We start from the raw sequence: 24,201 nt of genomic DNA, 5'->3' as shown, positions 1-24,201 counted from the left end.
AATCCCTCAAACAGACTATAATTTTTTGTACAATCTAAAACTAAATCCCTCAAACAGACTCTATAGGTGTAGGGAATGTAATTAATAGCCTTAGTTAAATGGACTTCTTGGATATTCGGAGCAGTCTTGCTGCTAATGCCCTCCCATCTTGGTCAATTGTCTTGTACTCTTGTGTTAGCAAAGGATACAAGTATCTACAGGCTTAGATAGGAAAATATAATGCAGGCTCAGTTAGACAATCATGACTATTACATCTCTACGTATGCCAAGAGAAGCAGTATCATAGGGATGAAAAAGGAGGAGCAAAGTGCCACTGCTAGGAAATGTCAATGCTAACCTGGCAGCACTGACACGTGCTTCTAAGGATCCATTGGGAAATGGAATCCAAGGTGCAAATGCTGCGTAACTTTTAGTGATCAACAATCACTAGGAAATGTCAATGCCAACCTGGAAGCACTAAGGCATGCTTCTAGGGACCCATTGGAAAATGGAATCCAAGGTCCAAATGTCAAGGAACTTATGGCAATTGACCCAAGCACAATCCAAGGTCCAATCACCATGTAATTTTATGGGAATTAATCCACACAAATGCAATCCCCACATCATCACAGTTTCCATAGCACAAACTCCTATCACACAGGTTTAAAAAAATCACTCTCAGCCTCTGCAACAAACAAGAAGGTCAAGATGGCAGACTTGACATATTGTGCAAGAGATGTAAAGTTGGCCAAAATAGGTAACCGTTGATGAACATGTTCAATCCCCACAATGACAACTACTTGAATGGCATATGCAAGCTAACCAGCAGCTGAAAGTGAATTTTTGGAATGCCATCAAATAAAGAAAAGAAACTCTTTCGGGGCTAAAAGTTCTCCAAAGAACTGCATGGGCCAGCTCTGGCAGGCATCCTCTTATATCTATATGACCTAGCTAACCACAACAAGGCCACCATGAGCCACAAGCTACGTGCACAAGACCCACCTATGCCACCCGTTATCACACAAATGGGTGCAAAAGAAGTGTGCTCATCAATGCTTTAACTAGTTCTTAGGCCTCCACTCATTTCCTTGCATCAACATGCCTGCCCACTCTACACTTGTAAGTAAAAAACATGTCAGAAGACAAATCCTTGTTGTCGACCTCCAGCTGTAAGCTGTGACAAAGCTACCCCCACATGGCCATCAATGCATCTTTGCCCCCTTGGCCACCCAGCACCCTCATGCCCCTACCCTCAAGGCCCCCTTCCTGCTGTTGACTGCCCTCACACCCCAACTTTCACACCTGCTGCCCTCACACCCATGCCTTCTCACTGCACCCTCCCCATGCTGCCTCCCTGTCATCTATGCACTGCCTGACGGCCAGCCAGCCACCTGCTGACACCTGCCTCATAGCCCATCAGTCACCGCTTCTCTATTTTTCACTGCTGCCTACCACCTCCTGCTTATGTTTGCTGCGCCAAGTTTGTTGTGCGGCACCTGCTTCCAACAGCTGACACTCATGTCTCTAATTCACCACTGCAGCCTCTTCCTCTTATTTGTTTACCTTCGGTACTTACTGTTTCTCCCTTCCTTCAAAGTTCATAGCAGCATTCTACTAGACTACAGAGGCCAATAGCTCATACGGATGGGCTGAGGAGAAATGCACACAATCGCAAGCTTTGATTTGACACCGGTGCAACCTGTGCAGAGGTGCACCCCACTCATGTACTGTGCGTGGACTTGGAGGAAACTACTATCTTTGGATAGGTCATAGGCCACTTTCTAAGTTGCACATCAGCACCTCGCACATAGCGGAGATGGTGTTAATGGGCATCTTTATGGTTCTCCTTACTTGCACAGATGCAGCACAAGAGCTCATTGATAGTTCCTGTATTGTGTTTACAAAGGGACTTATCTATATCTGTGAAGAAATGCTTGAACAGAGATGGAAAACTCGAGAGTGTACAATTGTAGTGAACAATAGAACTCAAGATGAAGATATGTCAGAGTGATGAATGAATGAATGAATCGGACGATATGCTGAATCTGATACAACAGGCCTTTAACTTTCATGTCTTGGGGACTGAGGATGAGGTGAGCTGAACTAGTCAGAGACACCATGTCAGCTTTGCAAGTGTGTCGTACTCCAAATGGATCTCGAAACACAGCAGCAGTCTGAATATGTTTGATGATGTAGGTGCAGCAACTCCAAGAAGACCACTATTCAGCTTCACAACTAGATTTGGCAGCGATAGACTACTTCTTGCTCAACCGAGAGATACATGAAATACCAAGCATGAAACAAGTACCACTAGTGGACACCTCCCAGTCACTGTTTATGAATGCATGCAAGCAAAGAGAGCTCTCTCTAGGATAGAAGAGGCACAATGTCAGAGTGCCTTGAAGATAGGCAAAGATGCATTTGACTGCTTGCCAATGCGTAGTACAAGGATTGTGCATAAAACATGTCAATTGAGAGACCCCAAACTGAATATTCGGCTGTGTATCACACAAATACAATAGACAGCCAACAACCTGCTAATAGAGAGAAGCATCAAATGGATCTCGTGCATCCTCAAGCGTAAACCTATGGCTTGTCTCAACTGGAGTAGAGATAGGCTTGCAATCTTGCATCTAAAAACGCTCATGCCCAATGTACTTAGACTGCCAATTCTTCCAACCTCCTAGGTTCCTTGGTTCATTGACCAAGTGATCACAAATAACAAATGGAGTCTTCTAACTAAGTACTTATTAGGTACGCACATGTACTCACATAAGTACTTGTACAATAGCCTACACGGTTTGGGTCCTCAAGTGTGGGACAACACTCCAAGCTTGCTTGGAGTTCAACCCGTCTCTCTAACAAATCAAGCATGTCCTACACACAAAAAAGGAGACTAGTACTTCCCCTAGCAAGAGCCTGCATGAGAGGTCCTCTATCGCAAGTACAAAAGATTGTGCAGACTCCTGCACCATCAATACAACTCCTACACCCTCTATAACCTGCAATCCCATGCCCATATGAGTTCTATCCAACCAAAAGGGACTATCAATCAAGAACACAACCAACGACCATAAGCTCTTCAGTAGCTTCATCACCAACAACACTTTCAACCACAAACCACCACACACCAAACAACATCCCTCATCAATGAATATCACCACTCCCCGAAGGACAACATCCTAATGTCCCAAGCATTCCATGTCTTCAATACAAGATCTTTTATGGTACCTATGACAATGAATGCCATGGGACTAGCACTCATCTAAGCAAGGGGTAATAAAAAATATTGACCATAAATAGTGAGAAGGATACAAATTAAGCAAAAATGCCAATGTGCCAGAATTAATTCAAAAAGGATTATACTTTTCAGAATGCATTGTAATATTTTGGGCACTTTTGTCCACATAAGCACCAACAACTTTCCATTGTGCTACTACTGTAATATTTCTTGAGAGTCGGGCTCACTCCCATACAAATTGCAAATTATTCTAGAGTAGATAGGAAGACCCGTAGTCGTGTGAGGTTGCAACCAGTAATCTTCTAATCACTTCACAATATCAGTCCAATTAACATAAGACATATGCATGTATCAAAAAGAGATTTGTCAAAAGCCTAAAAAGTGGGGAGGGTGCCCAACTTATGGAGGAAGCCCTAAATCCCAAACCCATTCATAAAAGCTAAAAGGTGAACAAAAGAGGTCATTCTTGTATGTGCAAATTCAAGAGCTACCTTCTTGCTTCCAACATATCTTTTTGTGCAATCACATTGAGAGTGAGTGAGGCATGAGTAAGGGACTTGGAGCATGAAGCTTCTTTCTTGCCTTGCATTCTTCTCTTCTTCCCCTTCTTCTTCCATGGCTTGGAATGTGTGAGGTTGAGATTGTGAGATCTCCTTCTCTATGTTTCCTCTCTTCATGGGAGTGAGATGTGGATCGGTCATGGGGAGCAATGGGAGTAGATCAAAGGAGCCATACTTGAATTGTGAGGCCACCGATGAGTCTTCGAGGGCATTCAAGTTATGACGCACAAAAGCCAGAAGATGAGCCTACTGCAAGCTATTGGTCATTTGCTTTCTTGCTTACTTGGCATAGTGAGGAGAGAGAATATATGGCTTCGAGAATGGAATATGAGCAGACTATGTAAGAGGCAGTTAAGTCCAATAGATTGAAGCTCCTGAAACAATGGGAGTTCCTTCCAAGTCCCACAGTTAAGTCCAATAGATTGAAGCTCTTGAAACAATGGGAGCAGACTATGTAAGAGGCAGTTAAGTCCAATAGATTGAAGCTCTTGAAACAATGGGAGTTCCTTCCAAGTCCCACATGTCGTGTATGAAGCTCAACACTTGTTTTTAAGCATTGTCCTTCTTCAAGCTCTTAAAGAGTGTGGATGGAGCCTCAGCCTAATTTGTGCAGCATGTTAGAAATTCCTTTTCTTTTAAAACCTTGTGCCCTCAGCAAGTTCAAGTGCCAATGCTTCCACAGATGGCAAATAAGGACTAGGTTAGCCCTAATGAAGAAAGGGCTTTGAATCTTACAATGGGAAAGTAAAGAAGCCAAAATATGCTGGGCCAAGCATTATCTTGGCAGGTATATGATGCCAAGGTAAGAGAAATCATCACCCTTGAGCTGAATGACTCTTATATCCAATGTTGATGGGTGTGCTAATGTCAAGGCAACATGAGAGCAGGTAGGAAGAGGTCCCTCCAAACCCACACTCCTAACTAGTCTCTGAAGGACTCAATTGATAGTCTCCAACCTATCTCTAAGATGGGTTGGTGGTCCTGGCCTTGCATACTACATTCTGCCTCTATAAGAGAAAACTTGGATTCTCTAGCTAGCAATATCTCTTATTTGATCAGTGACCACAATCCAATACAGTGACTATGAAAGTCTATCATCATAAGCAACTGTCACAATAAGCAAATGCCTCCTCTAGTAAACAGCCCCAACCAAGCTTAACCATCAATGTGAGCCATGGTCTCTGCCACTAAATCAGAATAGTGTGTGCCCCTCTAATGTCTCTAAGTCCCTAGCCCTGAATATCCTGTTTGAAAATTTAGCACTTTGCCACTATACTACAAAAAGTTTTAAGGACTATAACAAAGGATGTAACAATACAATGGATGTCAGATTCCTCTATCATAGTATCAAGGAGACTTAGCAGCATAAACATTAAGCATGTTTCTCAACAATTTGTGGATAGAATCAACTAATCTGAACAGGTGTAGAATGTAATGCCCAAGAATTTACAACAGAGCTCTTTACCATAGAGATGCAATTCTTTGCACCTAATGGTTGCCTGTAAGTATGTACAACCACCTTGAAAGATACTTGCCACTGGCTTGGGTACATGCATTTTACTGAAACTCTAATAAAAACACAATATCAACAAAGCTGCTAATAAGCAAGCAATAAAACTCTTGACTAAGACCAACAATATTAGTTGTGAGAGGGGGTGAAGATCGAAGCTCTCAGCTGAGTACACAGTTGGTGGTAGAGAGTGAGAGAGAGTGAAGACATAGCACGACTCGCAATGCAATTACCAAGAGAGGGGGTGAAGATCGAAGCTCTCAGTTGAGGGTACACAAGCGACGGTAGAGAGTGAGAGAGAAAGAAAAGAAAGAAAGATATATTAAGGTCTACATAAGGCCAATGTGGCCTATGAGACAAAATCCAAAGTACATCCATGTCTAATGTCATCTCATCAGTAAGGTAAAGATAACATTACAAATAAGTGGGTGGCCTATGAAACAATACTGAAAATAACTATACAATGGGACTATACTAGGGTTGAACCATGTGTAGTGTTGTTCCATTGATAGTACTGATCTCAAGATCTGCACATGATCTCAGCTATGATGCGGTCCCTAGCTGCTTCACTGATATGCCTGGTGGTGAGTCTTCGGTGTCTCGTGATAATGGCTCTCCCAATGCAATTACCAAGAGTGTAATGAAAGTACAAAGTACAACCCTTAAACCTTAGGGTTGCTAATGTGCGTTCGCACCCGAAAGGTGTAAAACACAATAAGTGATCAAACTATGTAACATAAGCACATAAAAATAGAAGATAATGTAACTGGAGGAAAAACCTCTCATAAGGAGAGTAAAAAGTGCCTCAGTGTCCTATTGCGGATCACTGACACTGCTCTGTAAGCATAGGCGTGAGTCAAACCCGACAAACCCCCCTGGAGTGAAAAGTGAATAACATACAAGGATCATCCACCAAAGGAGATCAAATTTAAAGCATTGCGAAATGCTTCAAATTTGTCACAAGGAAGAGCTTCGGTGAAGATGTTTGCCACATCACTGGTGGTAGGACAGTAGACAAGGCTAATATCTCCTGCATGTAGCCTCTCTAACAAAGTGATAGCGGATCCCTATGTGTTTCGTGCGTGCATGAAACACTGGGTTCCATGCCACTACAATGGCACTCTAACTGTCAATAAACAGAGTAGGCTCCGTGAGACACATGCATCAAGATCAACCAACAAACATCTCAGCCATACACATTCAACTGTGGTAGTGAAAGTTGCCTTGTATTCAGCTTTACAAGACAATGTGGCAACATTGGATTGTTTCTTGCTAAGCCAAGAGATGCAAGATGAGCCAAGAAAGACATAGTTTCCACTCATAGAGTGACGTGAATCAAATCACCAGCCGAATCTGAATCACTGTATACATGTGGTTGTAGTGATCCCCCTTGGTATAAAGCAATCCAAGAGTCCTAGTACCCTGCATGTAATGAAAAACACACTTCATAGCTTGCCAATGTGATATGCCTGGGCTGTGCATATATCTGCTCAAGGCTGAAACTGCATACTAAATATCTAGCCTTGTGTTGCATAAATAAATGAGGCATCCAACTGGTGGAGCATATGTATGGATGTCAAACAAATCACTATCATTATGCAAAGACAGCTTGAGCCCAGTCTCCATTGGTGTGCTAATTGGCTTGCAATTCTGGAAGCCAAACCTCTCAAGGAGTTAAACAACATATCTGGACTGAGACAATCCAATGCCTCTAGCATCATGAATGAACTGAATACCCAAATAGTAATGGAAAGGCCCCAAATCTGACATTTTAAAAGTTTGCTACAAATTTTTCTTGAATGCAGAAATATGATCACCATGTGTCCCCGTGAGCAAAAGAACATCTATATAAAGACATAAGCAAGGATCCCCTCTCTTTGCATCCGTAAAGAGTAGATTGTGATGGGTTGTTAATGAACCCTTGGCTGACTAAAAAGGCATCAATTTTTGCATACCAAGCTTGTGGAGCCTGCTTTAAACTATACAACGCCTTTTTCAGCTTGCATGCCAAGTGCTCAGATCCCTCAACTACAAAACCAATGAGTTGTTGTACATACACTCCTTGAAGTTCCCCATGCAAAAATGTAGTTTTAATAACAAGGCTAGTGCACAATCCAACCGTGATGGGCAACCAAAGCAACCATACACCGAATTGTAGTCATACGGGATGTAGAAGCAAATGTCTCCTCATTATCAATGCCCTTCTTTTGCACATAGCCTTTGCCACAAGGGCTTTATACTTATCAATGGATCCATCCCCTTTTCTTTTCAACTTATAGACCCACTTTGTACCAACGACTTTCTTTCCAACAGGCAATGTCACTAAATTCCATATTTGATTCTTTATGAAAATTCAGCTTACATTGCTGCCATCCAATGCACAGTTTGTTGTGCATCCTCTAAGAAATCAAGCTCCTCATTATCAAGTGTGTGTGCTACCATAACAAACTCCATAGTATTAGTATGATCATGCAGAACAGGCCTGTCTTCTAGTACAACGAGCAGTAGGAGCATCCAAATGACTATCTTTCATAGTCTACAAGTACATCTAGGCATCTACCTAGCTTCCCGACTATGTACAAGCTGAACTTTGTCCTGTTAAGTGCTAATTCGAATTCAACATCTTGCTGAATATTCAGATTAGCCATAGGCTAAATTTCTGCATCGCTCAATGAAGCAGTTGGCTGAACATTGTGTTCATTTACTGAAACTCCAGTCGTATCACTAAAAAAAATGGGCAGCAACCCTTCAAACACATCATTTGCAACTTGATATGTATCAAAACCAGCAATGGATAATTCTGGTTTCTCACCAAAAGTCACATCCCTACTAACAAAGACTTTCTTGAATAGGATCATAGAGTCTGTATTCTTTGCTCTCACTGTTGTACCCTACAAAAATGCATTTGACAGCCTTGTTGTTCAACTTTTTTCTTAGTACTTTCGAAATATGAGCATACGCAAGATACCCAAAGATAAGAAAGTGGCCAACTGAAGGTTTACGGCTGTTCCAAGCCTCAAAAAGCGTAACATTTTTTAATGCCTTGGTAGGGCACCTATTCAAAACATGACAAGCACACATAACTGCTTCCATCCAAAAGCCATGTAGCAAACTCTTAGCTTTAAAGCATACATTTGGCCATCTCCATGAGTGACCAGTTCTTCTTTTCTGCAACCCATTTTACTGTGGAGCATATGCAGTAGTATACTGATGGACAATGCCTTTTTACTTCAGAAAATTATTCAACAAGGAAGACATATATTCCTCCCCTCGATCTGAATGGAGAGTCTTAATCTTGCAATCAAATTGATTTTCAGCAAGTGCAACAAAAGCCAAAAAAGCATCATACACTTCTGACTTTTTCACTAATGAGTAGACCCAACAAAAACAACTAAAGTCATCAATGAAGGTGATAAAATAATAACATTCACCCAATGACTTTGTTTGCATAGGTCTACATACATCTGAATGCACAATCTATAATCTGGCTATGTTTTAAAAGCAACATCAGGAGAAAACGAGAATCGATGCATTTTTTCCAAAATGCATCCCTCACAAATATGCTCGAGAGATCTCTCCAAAAGAGGTAATCCATCTAGCATTTGAGTACACTACATAAGCATCAAACTGCCATAGTTGGCATGCCCCATGCAAGCATGCCATAACTCTACCTATGACATAGCAGGAGTAAGAGTGGATGCTAAATAGACTAACTAAACAATCAAATAAGCATCTAACCTCATAGAATCCATGATATAACGTGCTAGTCAAAACCAAAGTCAAGAATTCTTTATCCCTAACCATGCATTTGTCATCATCAAATGTGACCTACATATCACACTTTGCTAAAGAAGAAATGGACAACAAATGGCTCTTTATCCCTGGCACATATAATGCATCCTATAAACGGAGAGTAGAGCCATCAATGGCTTTCAAGACAATCTCCCCAACACCTCTAATAGAGTAAGATGTATTGTTGGCACATTGTACTGACTTGCCAACAAGAGCTGCAATAACAGAGGAAAACAAATCCTTGCGAGATGTAATGTGCTTAGAAGCACCACTGTCAAAGAACCAGGTGCTAGCATCCTCAGTAGAGCTAAATGCTCTATCAACCCAAGAAGAGTCATAACTGCAAGTGTAAAAATAATAGTCACGGTCTACAATAAAAGGTGCGGACTCTATAGCAATGAAAGGTGCATCAAAAACAAACATCCCTGATGACTCCATCTTCTCCTTGGCAATGTGCTTCTTACATTCCGTAATGTAATGACCTGTTGGCTTCTTACAAAAGTGGCACTTGCCCTTCTTGGCTTGTGTACCCCCGTGTTTCTTGTTGCTCTGTGAAGTACTTGAACTTCCAGAAATCTACGAAGCATTCCTAAACTAGTTTCCCTTGCTCTTCTGTCTCGCCATAAAATCATGTTCAAAGGCTATCACATCCACCCCATTGTTCTTTCTTGTTTGCTCTTCTTCTAGGAGCAAACTAACCAACTAAAGAAAAGTAAGTGGCTGCAAATAAAATCTCATGGTAAAATTTAAGGCCGTGTGCAAGGCCAAAGAGGAGGGTGGCAAAGAATTTATAGTAGAGATCATCTATGCATCAGAATAATACTCATTTACATTCATTAACTACTCACACATGTCCTAAATTTTGTTAAGATGATCCTACATGGCATCACCTTCATCCGTCTTCACATCCTCAAGCTCTTTTTTTAAGAAAGAGATGCGTATCTCATTTTTTCCAACAAACTGCTTAAGTGTGAGCCATGCTTCTCGTGAAGAAGCTACAAATGGTATGTGCAGGAAGATAGACCGCTGAACTCCCAATGCAATCAATGACAATGCTTGAGCATCCCATGTGTCCCAAGCCTTTTGTGTTGCTGATTTTTGGGGAAGTGGCTGAGCTAGAGCAAGCGTTTGACCATGTCCTCCTGTGGGAGGTGATGCAAGAGCCACAACTCTAGGACAGACTTTCTCACCACTAACATAATCCCAAAGATTTTTTGCAGTTAGCACATTCTTCATCATAAAAGACCATAGACAATAATTATTGCCGTGCAATCTATCCTCCTTGGATACATATGTGAACACATTCTATCCCTGATTGGCCATGGTAAATGTCACTGTTTCAAAGAACACAAAAGCAAGAGCCAAAGCTGGAACAACCTGGAAATCTGGAAATTTCCAGAAATTACAGCATGCACCACATTGTAATTATCAAATCTGTGTCACATTTGATCAAAATTGTCCAATGTACACATTGTCCAATGCACAAACAATGCTCAGCAACACCACCAATGCAAAAGCCCCATAGTTTTGCTGTCCAAAATGCACAATTTCGGTCTCTTTCAGACTGAACCTATAGTACATGTGCCAATGTCTGCTCAGTACCCAAAAGCCCCAAATTTTTTAACCATCATGTCCAGGAGTAGAGCTTAGGCAAAAGCCCTCTGCTGTGATTCACATTTTCAAATTTTTTCAAAAAGTAATTAAATGCCTTCTTTACCTCTAATGTTGACTGTAACAGCTGTCAAGTCTGGTGGAGCTGTTATACAGCTGTGGAAGAGAAGCTGACAGAGGGACAGTCAGAGGCGAGCAGGTTGTTTAGATGGTGGTGCTGCAGGTGGCGGGCTTGCAGGTGGAGCAAGCACTGCAAGTGGTGGGCTTGCAGGCAGAGCAGTCGCAGGTGATTCCTGCGTTAGCAGCTGGTGGCTGGCAACCAGGGCAGCTACTACAGGCGGTGCTAGATAGTGCCAGTTGGTGGACCAGGCAGCTGGTGGTGCTGCAAGTCTGAACGGCGAGCAATTGACTGGCGATGATGCTGGCCTGGTGGTGACGAATGAAGCTGGAGCCGACCCACAATTCTGATACCAAATGTGAGAGGGGATGAAGATCGAAGCTCTCAGCTCTCATACAAAGTTGATAGTAGAGAGTGAGAGAGAGTGAAGACTACCAGGCCTTGTCTTGCATCACCAAGTGCTCATGGCCAAGCATGATTTTTCCATTCTCCATTAGCCTACTATGAACCACAACTGACAGGCTGGTGGAGAGGCGTGATCAATATCAGGTGCCTATGTAGCCAAAGCAAGAGCAGGGTCTACTTTGATAATTTAGTGGGGCAGCAGTCAAGTCAGCAACACAAGAGTTCCCCACTAGATTTCTTGAAAATTCCTTCTCTATGAGTGTGCATGCTAGGTAATTATCTACTACGTATTTCTAAAACATAAGCATTAACCTAGTTAGAAGTATATTTGCACAGATAACATACGTTACCTGTGTGTATACCACATACTTGGCAACCTTAGTTTATTCTTTCATAAAAATGGTGGCATAAGATTGTTTACAATGCCCAGCGTTCATTTCTATCATCTAAACATTTAATGTCTTAAATCCTGTATTTGTCTTGAAAATAGGTTACATCTCTTTGATATGCAATTGACAAATGAATGTTGGTTTCTGAAATGCAAGGTTATGGAGACTAGAGTTGTGGAGGCAGCTTTAATCAAAATCGCAAGGCTAACTAAAGTGGCATTGGGAGATGCTGGAATGGATATATTGTCAGTCAACTTAAAAGGGACTGCCTTCAACCGTAAGTTGCTAACTTTCCTTGGAATCATTTCTTTAGCATGCATAAAGAGATCAACAATTGGTTTTTCTTGTATTTTACTTGAAAAACAAGCAGAAAATCGTCTGCCCCTACTCCAAGAAAGCACCAAAGCTGTGGCAATCACCTCCAAATGAGTAGAGGGGAGAACACTGGAGTGAAAAAGAGAAGAGAAATATCATTTCATTGTACTTACTAATGAGCCAAGTGAATGTGGGTCCTAGGAAAAGATAAGGACTCAGAATCCTAGTGTAAGGCTTTGTAAACACAGCTAAGATGTTGGCACTCTCTCTCTAGTATAAGGTGTAAACCTTAAACAAAATTTGATTAGGTAACAATTGCATGTTCCCAGCAATTTGAACAAGAATCACTAGTAATACCAAAAAGGAGCCACTATGTGAGGCCCTTTTAGGATCCATCCTGCATGCAACATGACCCAAGCCATACAAGCACATAAAAAAGCATAAGGATATGGACATACCCACCTCCTTGCAATAGAGCCAATATGGGCAGCATTATAGCCCAATGGTTTGGTTGTTCACACAACCACTGTATTTGTGATGTACTTAGCTAGTACTTATAGAATTCCTCGTACTTTGAATATTACCTCCGAGGGTTTCCTCCAAGGTCTTTTTTCTTTTCCTTTTCTCAGAAAAAAAAGAAGCCAATATAAGCTCATTCCTAAGCCTAGGAGCCAATAGGAGACAGGCTAAGCCTCTACTACAAGAATTGGTGTCCCGTGCCACCAAGTCACTGTGACATGCCTGCCCGAGCAGCTTCCTCATTGGCACGTTCTTAGTAGCCCATCAAGAGATATCCTAGACAATGCTATCCGGGATTCTGTGGAATATCTCGGAGTTTGCTATCTAGGCTTACTTGAGTCTACCTTGCAATGGAAGTTCCGGTCGTCCCCACGAGGATTGACCTAAATTTTAGGTTCCTATTATTGGTCGAGTCACCTAACAAACAGTCAGCGTTAGTAATTCGAGATTCTACTTCTTACAGGATTACTCGAACTAAAGCGAACTTACATTGCACTTGGTTCAATGAGAATGGAAGACGAAGGGGAGTGCAGAGGGCCCTAGAAGGTCTGCTTGGCTCGCACCTTAGGCTTCATATACATTGCTGTTTAGATTCTATTGCACATTTTGAGCCGAAACAATTAGCAGGAGGCTCTCCAAGACCCTCTGTGGCATGAGGCCATGGAGAAGGAACTAGATAGTATTGATCGCAATGGAACTTGGACATTGGTGGATCGTCCTCGTCAGTCATTGGGACGAAGTGAATGTTTAGGACCAAGCTAAAGGATGATGGTACTGAAGATAAATACAAGGCTCGCCTTGTAGTGCAAGGTTTCAAGTAAAAGCACGGCATTGACTATGAAGAAACCTTCACACCTACCGCTCACAATGAATAATGAAGTGAATGAATAATGAATATGCAGTGCTCATGCAGCAAACAAAATATGCAATGAATATTGAACCTCAAACTCTCATATCTCTAGGATCAAGGTAGAGATTATGAGCTTAGAGTGTGTCGTATCTTGAACGGATCCCGAATCGTAGCAAAGGTAGCCTCCAAGTGTCAAACACCAACAAACACAACCAAGGAAAGCTGGATCTGATATAGACGGCAATACAAGAGAGAGAAAGACTAAAAACGCAAGTACCTAAGGAGAGAGAAAAACCGGGTGACTGATGTTAAGTGCAAATGTAGCCTACGGAGAAGAGAGAAGAGCAAGGCGGCAGTCAAAAATTGTGAACACAGCCTATTGAGGAGAGAGAAGATCAGGGCAACAGCTGGAGACTGTTGGTGATAGCACCAAATGCCAACGTCAGCATCAAACGTGGCACTCGGACAATAGGCGACAGCTCCAAGGTACCAGGCGACAGCTGCTACAAACACGTGATGAAGGCTAGAATCAGACTGCAATGTCCTCCGTGAACAGGGTGTGGCACTAGAGATACGGCTCTTGAAACGTGCAAAAACGAGATTAAGAGAGTGATGGGCTGCATGCCTATTTATAGAAAGTTTGGAGCACCCAAATTAGGGTTTTGCATGTGGAACATAGTAACTCTCTAGGATCGCATTTCTTTTTAAAATAAGGTTTCTTTATTCATTAAGCATGTTTTAGGGTTGTTTTAAGTTAGGCTAATGCATTTTTAGCTCAACATAACCCCCATTGACACAAAGAGGGATCACAAGAGCCTAGCGATTGGCATGTGGCTTGGATACAGCAGGGATCCAGTATCATATGCAAGATACAATGAGCCAAACGAGAGACAAAGACATTGCCTATTGGATTGTCCTAGAGCCCACGAGGTATGGAGGAGAGCCCTCAGGATGATATTTCGTGGCATAGTAGAGACCATGGTGGTGACCTAGGGAGGTGTAGCATGAGTCACAAATAGAGACCCAGCATGTGGCTATGAGGATGTTTATGGAACCTCTTCTTTTCTCATCATTGGACAGCATATGGGTGAGATTCCCACTCCAAATTACTCGCAAGCGCAGTGGACCCAAGGACATTGCCATAGATGGGAGTTGATTGCCAGTATCATAGCCTGGTATATTTGGACTACGAGATGCAGTCATGTTATTGATTGTCGAGGTGTATCCACAGTGAAGACTCTATCGAGGATCTAGATAAAGATTATTCACACTCTCCACAAAAGATGGGGGAGGGTGCACGGTAGCTCTGAGACAATGAGAAAGAGAAGAGAGACTTTCCTGCAAACATGGAACTCGGGCACTTTCTTCCATATCGCCTCTCATATGGTTTGGTATTATAGCCCACCAGATTGGTTGTTCATACAAAAATTGTATTTATGATATACTTAGTTACTCTTTATAGAGGTCCTTATACTTTGTATTTTACCTCAAGCTTTTCATTGAGGTGTTATTAACAAAAATTTCTTTTTTTGAAAAAAAAAAAGAGAATAGCCAAATTGGAGGCCAAATTTCACTTGGGTCATCCATGAGATGCCTTCCTTGTTGTGTGGGCATTGATATCACCTCAAAGCAATAGCTAGGACCCTACACTTGAGCATTAGGTAGAAGCTCTTGCATTGGAGCATAACGAGACTGTCTTTAGGAAGGAGGGTGGTGATGGCTAACCAAGTTCTACTTGTCACTATGTGGTATACTACTTCATGTTGAAAATTCTCAAGGTTATATATCATCCAATGAAGTGTCTCATGAGAGCAATTTCATTTGATCAGGCGGACATGGAAGCCCAACGAGAGCTAAAGTAGCTTGGGATGTTATCATTTACAACCCAAATCCAAGGGTGATTTAGGGATCATAAACCTAGATAATCAAAGCACAATGTTGTTGGTGAAGCTTATTCATAGTTGTCAGGTATGAAAGGTATGATACCATATGGTACAATAAAATGCAGTACTAAATGGTATCTTAAGATTTTTTAAGGTATGGTACAATATTATTACAGGAAAAAAATAACTTGATTATTTTGGACTAAAGATGATAGAATAGATGTTTAAAGTCTAAATAGCAATATTAGAGCAGATAATATGAACACTTGAGAGTAACATGCCAAAACCTCATGCCACATGTAACATGCACTACTATTACCCACAACTTATAAGTATATAGATGGAAGTGGATACATCATACATGAATGATCATACAAATAAGAGAAGTGTAGGCTTGAGAGAGAGAAGGTTGAAAGAGAGGGAGAGGCTAGAGAGAGAGACAAAGAGAGAGAGAGAGAGAGAAAGAGAGAGAGAGAGAGACACACACACACACAAAGGCTTGAGAAAGAAAGAAAGAAAGAAAGAAAGAAAGAAAGATATATTAACGTCTACATAAGGCCAATGTGGCCTATGAGACAAGATTCAGAGTGCATCCATGTCTAATGCCATCTCATCAATAAGGTAAAGATAACATTACAAATAAGTGGGTAGCCTATGAAACAATACTGAAAATAACTATATGATGGGACTATACTAGGGTTGAACCATGTGTAGTATTGTTCCATCAATAGAAAAGAAAAGGAAAGGAAAGGAGAACCAAATCTGATAGAACCATGTACAAATATGTGGTGGAGACTATGGGCTGTAGCTGATCTCAAGATATGCACATGATCTCAGCTATGATGCGGTCCCTAGCTACTTCACTGATATGCCTGGTGGTGAGTCTTCGGTGTCTCGTGATAATGGCTCTAATCCAACTGTGGTGTGGCCTCCTCGGACGTGGTCCTGGTAGACGGGGTCGTCGTGCTCAACGAAGGGAAATAGCTCTATCCAATGTGACTCCACGATGTGGCCTGTAAGGTGTCTGGCAAGGTGGCTCTGTCTGTGCTAGGCTGGTAGTGTCAGTAGGGTTAGCTCTGTAGAAGAAGTTTGTCACTGCTCTCTGTGTGTGTCCCTCTAGATGAGCTGGCCTCTTGTCTCGCACTAGTGTAGTTCAGTGCCTCTCGAACTCCAGGAGGAAAAAAGACCTAGGCATCTCTGGTCCTCATACTCCATGACGCAACAAAGGGGTCCAAATCCATCACGGAAGAGGCAGTGGTACCATCCTCGTATGTCATAGTATAATGTGCATCTGCATATGTAGTGCTCCTCCGTCTCAGGCTCTCGACCACAAAGCTAGCAAGTCCTATCCTCTGCTAGGGTATTTGTCCATTTGTCTATCTCCATCTGAAGCCTATGTGAGGAGGTGCGAATCTGTCCGATAGCAACCCGTACGGTATGGGAGAGATGGGTGTCCATATATGCTGGCGAATAGTGAAACCATCATCAGAGAGACACAAGAAATGACTCCTATAGAACTCCATCCTCGATCCTAGAGGGAGTGGTGGATGGATCCATGTCCTTGCTGTCTCAATCCTCAAGATATCAACTCTAATCACCTAGTTCAGCTCTGATCGGCTGAGAGAAAGTGTAGGGCAGTCAAGGCTATAATCCAAAGGTGGAAGACGGTCAATATCCAAACCATGTAGGCTCATCCAAATAGTCATATGTGAAAACTAACAGTTCTTCTAGCCTCCTACTGCTAGTTGTCTAGATGAGGATAGTGACAATCTAGAGTATCTATGGTGTGGAAGTTCCCATAGTCTGTGCCAAAAGGTCACTGCCTCGAAGAGTGCCTCCGTAACTATAGATGTTGCCCCTAGCTTTGCTCTGACAATGGGATGTGGGGTGGAGGGCTTACTCCTAATCATGCGTGCTATCATCATGATCAATGGCCTTTCCATGCTATCCCAACCATTATAATAATCCATGTGGTACAATCTGATTAGTGAGTGGGCTAAGACGCCTGTGGTACAAGCTGCAACCCCATACCTCGGCTCCATATAGTAATGTAGATGTAACTAGGGTGTCAAACAACCAAAGTTTGTGGTGCGGGGCTCCTGGAACTGTATGTGAGCACATTGACTCTTGAGTGCCCCTAATGTTGCGTATCCATGTGCTAGACGTGCCTCTGATGCCCCTCTCAGCGAAAAACATGGGCCAGAGAAGGTGACTCCCAAATAGACATATTCCCTCACATGCTCTAGTATGTCTCCCCCAAATGTGAACTAGTACATAGATCTAGTCACCCATGCTGCTAAAGTATTGAAAACCATGGTTTTGGTCTTTCCAAGGTTTACTGTGAGATCTTTATCTCTACACAAGATGTACAAAGCATCTAGATTGCACTGCAATCCCTCCGGTGAATCTGAAATGAGAACAATATCATCTACATACAGTAACATCAGTATCAGCACCCCTGCTAGGCTGGCTTCAGCTCCATGGTACTGTCAATCCTCTCTAATAGCCCTACAGGTGCTCGTACATGACCTGTCATTGCCTCATATAATGCATAGACACCCCCTCGTATACCGTCTGGTACTCCAAAGTCCAGTAATCTCTGCATGATGTGTGTACGAGGCACTGTATCAAAAGCTTTGCAAAAGTCTACAAGGCAACAATAGATACTCTTGTCTCGGGCTCGACCCTCCTCAATAGTGGCTCTAAGTGTGAGAATATGGTCCAGCGTGGTATATCCTCATCTGAAACCTGCCTGTCCTTGTGCTCTCTTGCCTTGCATTTCAGCCCACTCGCTGAGTTCATGCTCCAATATAGATCCATATATCTTGGCCAAAGTATGACCGATCATAATAGTCCTATAGTTGCTAGGAATCATGGGATCACCACTTTTAAATAGCGGAATTATAGTATTGTCTGACCAACTCATAGGAAAACCTTTACATACTACTCTATTGAACATATGTGCTAATATGGGCGATAATATGTCACAAGCATGTGAGAAATTTTTTGCTACTAGTCCATCCTCATCCTGTGCCCTCCCATTTTGTAATCTATAAATTGCATCCCTAGCCATTTTCCATGTGAAGAAAGACCACTGTGTTGGCCTACAAGCTTGTGGGGGCTGCATAGGTGGCTGTCCTGGCAGGTCATACAGCTGTCTCCCATAGTCAAGCCAAGCATCTGATGATGTAATCCGTATGGGGGGCTGTTTTTCATGAAACATCTTCCATGCGCTCTTGCTATCCCGCCCCAAAAATAGCTGATATATCTCTGCTTCTGCTTTCGCTAAGTAGTCTTGTTTCTTCTTCTACACAAGGCATTTGAAGAACGCCTTTGCTTGGCGATGTGTCTGAGTGCCTAGCTCCACTTCTCTCTGTAAGCGAGCTCGGGTGACTCCACACTCATCATCATACCATCCATTTTGGGGAGCAGTAGATTATGTGGGTCTATATCGGGGCAAGGTGTGTGGAAATGCATACATGGCTGATCCATGTATGGCCTCTGCTAAATCCCTTGTACATTCTTCCAACGATCTACTCAAGTCCAATGTATGTAAACTGGTCTGCAGAGAACCATTGTAGATGTGTGAGGTTCCTTTTGTAAAGTAGTATTTGGGATGTTTAGGGAGGCATGGTGTTTCATGTTTCATGTGTACACAAGAGAGCATGAATGTCAAAATAGCATAATCTGCTACTATGCCAATTGGTCTCTTAGATATCTTAAAGTTTTGGGTGTCTGGTATCAATGCTGGTGAGCCTATCAAGTAGTCCACAGTACTTGCCCCTCCTTTGTGATTCCAACATGCCAAATTGTTAGATCCTGGCCATTGTGGCAGACCATTAAAGATGGCTAGTCTATGTGCACTTCCCAAAGTCAATAGGTGTGTCCCATACGTACTCACTTCTTTATCCTGGACTCTCCTGCATAGGCCTATTTCATCTATGTCAATCTCTTTGAACATGGCATTATCATGCATATAAAAGTCACTTTTTCTATCTCCAGTGCGTGCATTGAAATCTCCTACTAATAATATGTCCCCAATGCTAGCATATCTCATGATATCCTCATAAAGTACATCAAAGGGAGATCCATCTCGTGTGGCATAGGTAGAATTTGCAGGAGGAAAGTAGCATATTGCTATGAATATATTCCGTGGTCTTCGTGCATGTATCCTAATCCATAAATATCATGCATCATCATCTCTTTTCATTACTTGCACTATCCCTTTGAGGTCTTCTCGGTATAGTATGGCCACACCTCCAAAACCCCTAGTGCTTCCTGGTTTTCTAGCTGCTGGACGAAATGCACTTTTCCACCTATATTCCCCCACGCCTAGTAGTCGGCTACCTTTACATTGGTGTGTTTCTGTGTACATTGCTATATCTATTTTTCGAAAGCTATCTTCAAAGTAACCAACATCCAAGCATAGGGCTCCATTACAATTCCATATTGACATCCGAAGTGTCTCATAGGCCTCGTATCATCATGAAGTCCTTTTGTCAGTGATGATGACTCGTCCATCCCTATAAACAACCCACTTTCCCTCTTTGCAAGCCTCCAATACCTTAGACATGTGTTCTCTGCGATGCGCTATTTGTGCTAGGGTAAGGTCCTCATCCAAATAAATCTTCTCACCCTTGAGGGCTCTCCTCCTGGAAAGAAAGGTCTTTTTTTTCTCTATGTCCCCAACGCGAAGAATTAGAGCCTTGGACCTAGAGTCCTCTTTCCCCACTCTCCAAGCACTAACGATGGATACGTCTAACGCCCCAATTTTGTCAGCAAGTGTCTTAGCATCTTCCTATGGGCTGCTCTTCTCCTCCCATCCTACTACCCGTACTTGTAAAACCCTAGCCCGTCTCCTAGCCTCTTCTTTCAAGGTAGCATTCATTACTTCAATCTTGTTCACTGATGTTCCCTTATTCTTTTTTACTACCTCAATCCATGGGCTGGCTTCTTCTATCTGCTTCTGTGTTGTCTTTGCCACTTCTGCCCATGAGTGAACCTCCCTTTCACATGCCTTCAAAGCCTCTTTCTCTTTTTGTGGTTCTTCTTGCACGTTCATTTCTTTTTGCTTAAATGTATTCAATTCTTCCCCCAGTTCTAAGATTTCAGATTTGTAGGCATCTACCACTTTCAGCATTTCAGTTTTCAGCGTGCGCATTTCGGACAACATTTGTGCCTGTAAGTCATTCTTAATCTTTATCTGCATGTCTTGCATTTCTGCCCTCTGATTTACTATCAATTTGGCTTTGACCTGCTCTCTTATTTCTTTCTCCAATTCTTGTCCCATAATTCGTTGTTCAGAGTGAATCATGAGATGAATTTCTTCGTATTTCTTTTCATTCATGGTGCGTGAGGTCTTTCCATGCCTGTCAGATCCTGGGGAGATGGTCCAATCATGGACCCTACGGCCATATGTCTTGTACCATGTGTTCTTAGAAGGGGTGTTGAACATTGCTTCCATGGACGGTTGTGTTAGTTCTTGATCAGATTTGTCTCCCAGATATTCATTTTCCACGATTTGATGCTTGCATTTGTCTACATTATCCGTCTCTCACACACTGTGTGCAAAGCCACTCAGCTTGTACTTTGTACTGTCAAATCATAGCAATTTCTGTGATTCCTGCAAATTTCCAGGGTTTCCCTAACTCCTCACTAAATTTTTGCAAGCCGAGTAATCTTTTACGAGCCCAAATGCCTTTACACTATTTACAGTCACTGCAGAAATACAAATTGCAGCCCCAATCAGTGCATTACTGCATACTCCAGGACATGATCAAAATCAAAGTCAATGCATCATTGCCTAGTCCACAAGCCAGTGCATCAATACATTCACCCAGGTCTGCATTCATATCATTCTGAGTGCATTCGTGTCATATCAATCTGATTACATCTGCAATCTCAGTAGATTGGCATCTAGGTCTGTGTCAGTATATTTCTGCATAAAGTACGCCTGCATCAATGCATTTAGTACATATCTGCATCACTATAGTGCTAATGACAGGTCTGCCTCATGCCAAGTACATTCCTGCTCACGACAGGTCTACCTCACGTGAAAGAGGTGTCTGCCTCACGACAGGTCTGCCTCATGTTAGAAGGATACTGCCTCACGACAAGTCTGGCATCACAACAATTCCCTCCTGACAGGTTTGACACCACGATAGGTCTGACAGCACTCCAGGTACATCGCGTCAGGTCCTCATGACACATCTGACATCACACCAGCTCCATCCAGGAGAGAGAGAGAGAGAGAGAGAGAGAGAGAAAGAGGGTATGAGAGGCTAGAGAGAGAGAAAGATAGAGACAGAGAGAGAGAGAGCCCCAGTGTGGAATCGGCCCGTCATCGATTTATTTCTTGCCCTCTCGCTAAGAAAATCTGGTCACTCTTGTCAGCGGTTTGGCGAGTAGTGGTTGGTTTCTCGCTAAGCCCTTTTGATTGGGTTTTTGTGCGGCCCAAATACCCCACACCAGCACAGTCGCATATGAAGATCTTGTTTCACTTTCTTAGATACTGGGGCTGTTGGCACAATTGGACCATTTGGAATGCTTTTCTTTTTTATTCAGTCTCTAATGTTCAGGGACATATTGCTAGGCTTAAAGGTCTCTTACATTGGCAGATAGATCTCATTCGGCACTCTGACTTACTCCCTCGGGAGGACTTACTTCCCTGGCATATGGCAATTTCCTCTGCGTCTTTGCCATGACTTTTGTAACTCTTTTGTCGTTTAGTACTTTATAAATATAACATCCATTACGGAAAAAAAGAGAGAGAGAGAGCCCTCCTAATTTTCGTAAGAAGGAGAATTCACTACAAGGAAAAGTGTTGGCTACCTCCAGGTTGTTGGATTGGCCTGATAAAGACTTGCAGCAAGATAAGTTTAATTAGATGGCTCATTTGGGGTTGCAAACAGTCCATGATGGTGTCATTCCTGGGTAGTCCCATCTTTACTCTTTCCGGCACATTTGTCAACACTTTCAGGTAACCTGTGGCTATTAGGATATATGGTCGTTCTTAGAGGACAAGCTTTTAAGGTTCTCTCCTTTGCCTGCTTTACAGCCATTGTCTCCCTGGCAAGATTGGACGTTCGTGCTTCCTAATGATTTCAAGAAAAGGTTAGCTAATCAGATCTATTATTAGATGGTCGAGACCAAGAGATGGGTCACTAGAAAGGCTAATAAATTATGGCATATTCGGGACAGCAAAAAGAAGTGGCAGGAAAGATTCCTCCAACTTTGGAAGTCTAAGGTTCCTTATCAGGGTAAAGTGTTCATGTGGAGGTTGCTTATTGGGGGTCTTCCAATTGGGGATATGTTGCATGCTCGCAAGATCTTCTGTGGTCGTCGTGTATTTTGCACTACATGTGATGAGATATTGCTTCATCTCTTTGTCTCTTGCCATGTTGCTCGACAAATTTGGAGTTTTGTTTCCCATGTGCAATCCTCAGCAACTCAGTAGCGGATATCAGCTTGTTCATGGATTATGGAAAGGATACCTTCTATGTCCGCCTTGCATTTAGATTATTCGTGCCTCTTCCATTTTCTTCGATGGACAGCTCTATGGCATATTTAGCATACTCGGAATGCCTTTGTTTTTTATTCTGCCTTGGGCATTCATGGTCATGTGGCCTGTATTCATGGTTTGGTGTTGTGGCAGATCTCCTTTATGGTTTTAGCTAATCCTGACATTGCCACTCCTTGGCTGGATATTGTTCACTCCACTCCATCAGTAGTCTTTTCTGTGTGATATTTTGTGTGATAGGCTCTTGGTAGCCTTTCGCCTTGATCTGTGTCTGTTTTGTTTTCTTAGCTGACACGATGGTCTGATGTAAATATTGCTACTTAATTCAATTATTTTCATGAAAAAAAGAGAGAGACTTGGGGAAAAGAGAAAGAAGAAAGAAAGGTGTAGGCTTGGGGGAGAGTGGCCAAAAGGGATTGTTTGGTCATACTAAATCATACGAATACATGCGGTACGGTACCATGCGGATCATACCATATGGATCAGTTCGTACCACATACAAAGACAATCTTGAGTTTATTATAAGGGGCCCTCTTCCAAGCAAGTAGTTGTGTAAGAAGTTATTGTTATGAAGACTAGAGACTATTGCTCTTGCTGATAGAGGACCATGGTAGCCTAGCATGCACTAATTTTGTTAGCAGAGTATTTGTCAGCTCATGTGTGAGTCTGAGCTTGATCTAGGCTGGGCACTTTTATTAGGTATTTTAGGTATTTTTTCTGGTGTGGCATTCTATGCCAGTGGAGCATTTTATGCACCAGTCGGCGAGCATTAATGCTGGCCGACCAGCATTTATTGCTCCCCACTTTTCAGCCTATTTATACTCAGTGGCTCCTCCTCAGTCATTATCATCATCTTCACCATCTGCAAACTCTGTGGAGAGAGGAGCCAGTGCCAGTGCCAGTGCCCACGCAGCCAGTGACTCACTGTTGTATGCGACTGTCTCGTGTTCAGATATATGGATTCCATTTCCCGTGCATACATCTGAGTTGTCATCTGTATCGTGTTCTTTCTTTCTTTTCTTTTTGTCTCATGTTTCAGCAGTTTATTTCAGCACATGTTCATGCTTCCACCGCTGCTCCACTTCTGACATGGTATCAATTTTCAGGATTTGTGTTTCTGCTGTGTTTTATTGCTGATTTCAAGACTGTTTTCCCCTTTTCTGCGCTGGCGGCTTGCTGCTCCCTACAGGCGACCTGTTTGACCTACGTTTTCTGCAGTTTTACCATCGCCTGCTGCCTAAGCACCCTCTATTGCCTGTGTTTTTCATATGCAGCTGCTGGCGACAGTTTTCTACCTATTTTTCTCCAGTTTACAGCCTGCGTTTTGCTGATTCAGCGTCTCTCGTGGCTAGATGACTGTTACTTCAGGCCGTTTTTGCTGTTTTTTGGCAGTTTTTGACTGATTTTTTGACTTTCTGCAGCAGATTTTGTCTTCTATTGATCAGATTTTGGGTTATATTGCATGTGAACTCTCATTTTCTGCCGTCTGTGCTTGTGTTTTGGCTGTGTT

General features: G+C 42.5%; 1 protein-coding gene and 1 long non-coding RNA gene across 4 annotated transcripts in view; one reads left to right on the top strand and one right to left on the bottom strand.

The window, feature by feature from the left end:
* Positions 1-24,201, top strand: part of LOC148025418 (uncharacterized) — a 217,863-nt gene that overhangs the window by 172,565 nt on the left and 21,097 nt on the right. For both annotated transcript variants that reach the window (XM_087692546.1, XM_087692547.1), the window contains one exon: positions 11,762-11,882. In XM_087692546.1, the coding sequence (XP_087548672.1) occupies positions 11,762-11,882 (121 nt within the window). The remainder of the gene's footprint in view (positions 1-11,761; positions 11,883-24,201) is intronic.
* LOC148025419 (uncharacterized) overlaps positions 1-24,201 on the bottom strand; it is a 142,683-nt gene that overhangs the window by 97,871 nt on the left and 20,611 nt on the right. The gene's annotated exons all lie outside the window — the stretch shown is intronic.

This window comes from Lygodium microphyllum, chromosome 14, assembly GCF_053477565.2.
Source record: "Lygodium microphyllum isolate KBCC chromosome 14, Lygodium_microphyllum_v1.1.10, whole genome shotgun sequence".
Taxonomy (NCBI): Eukaryota; Viridiplantae; Streptophyta; class Polypodiopsida; order Schizaeales; family Lygodiaceae; genus Lygodium; species Lygodium microphyllum.
This window is presented reverse-complemented; position numbering and strand designations above follow the sequence as displayed.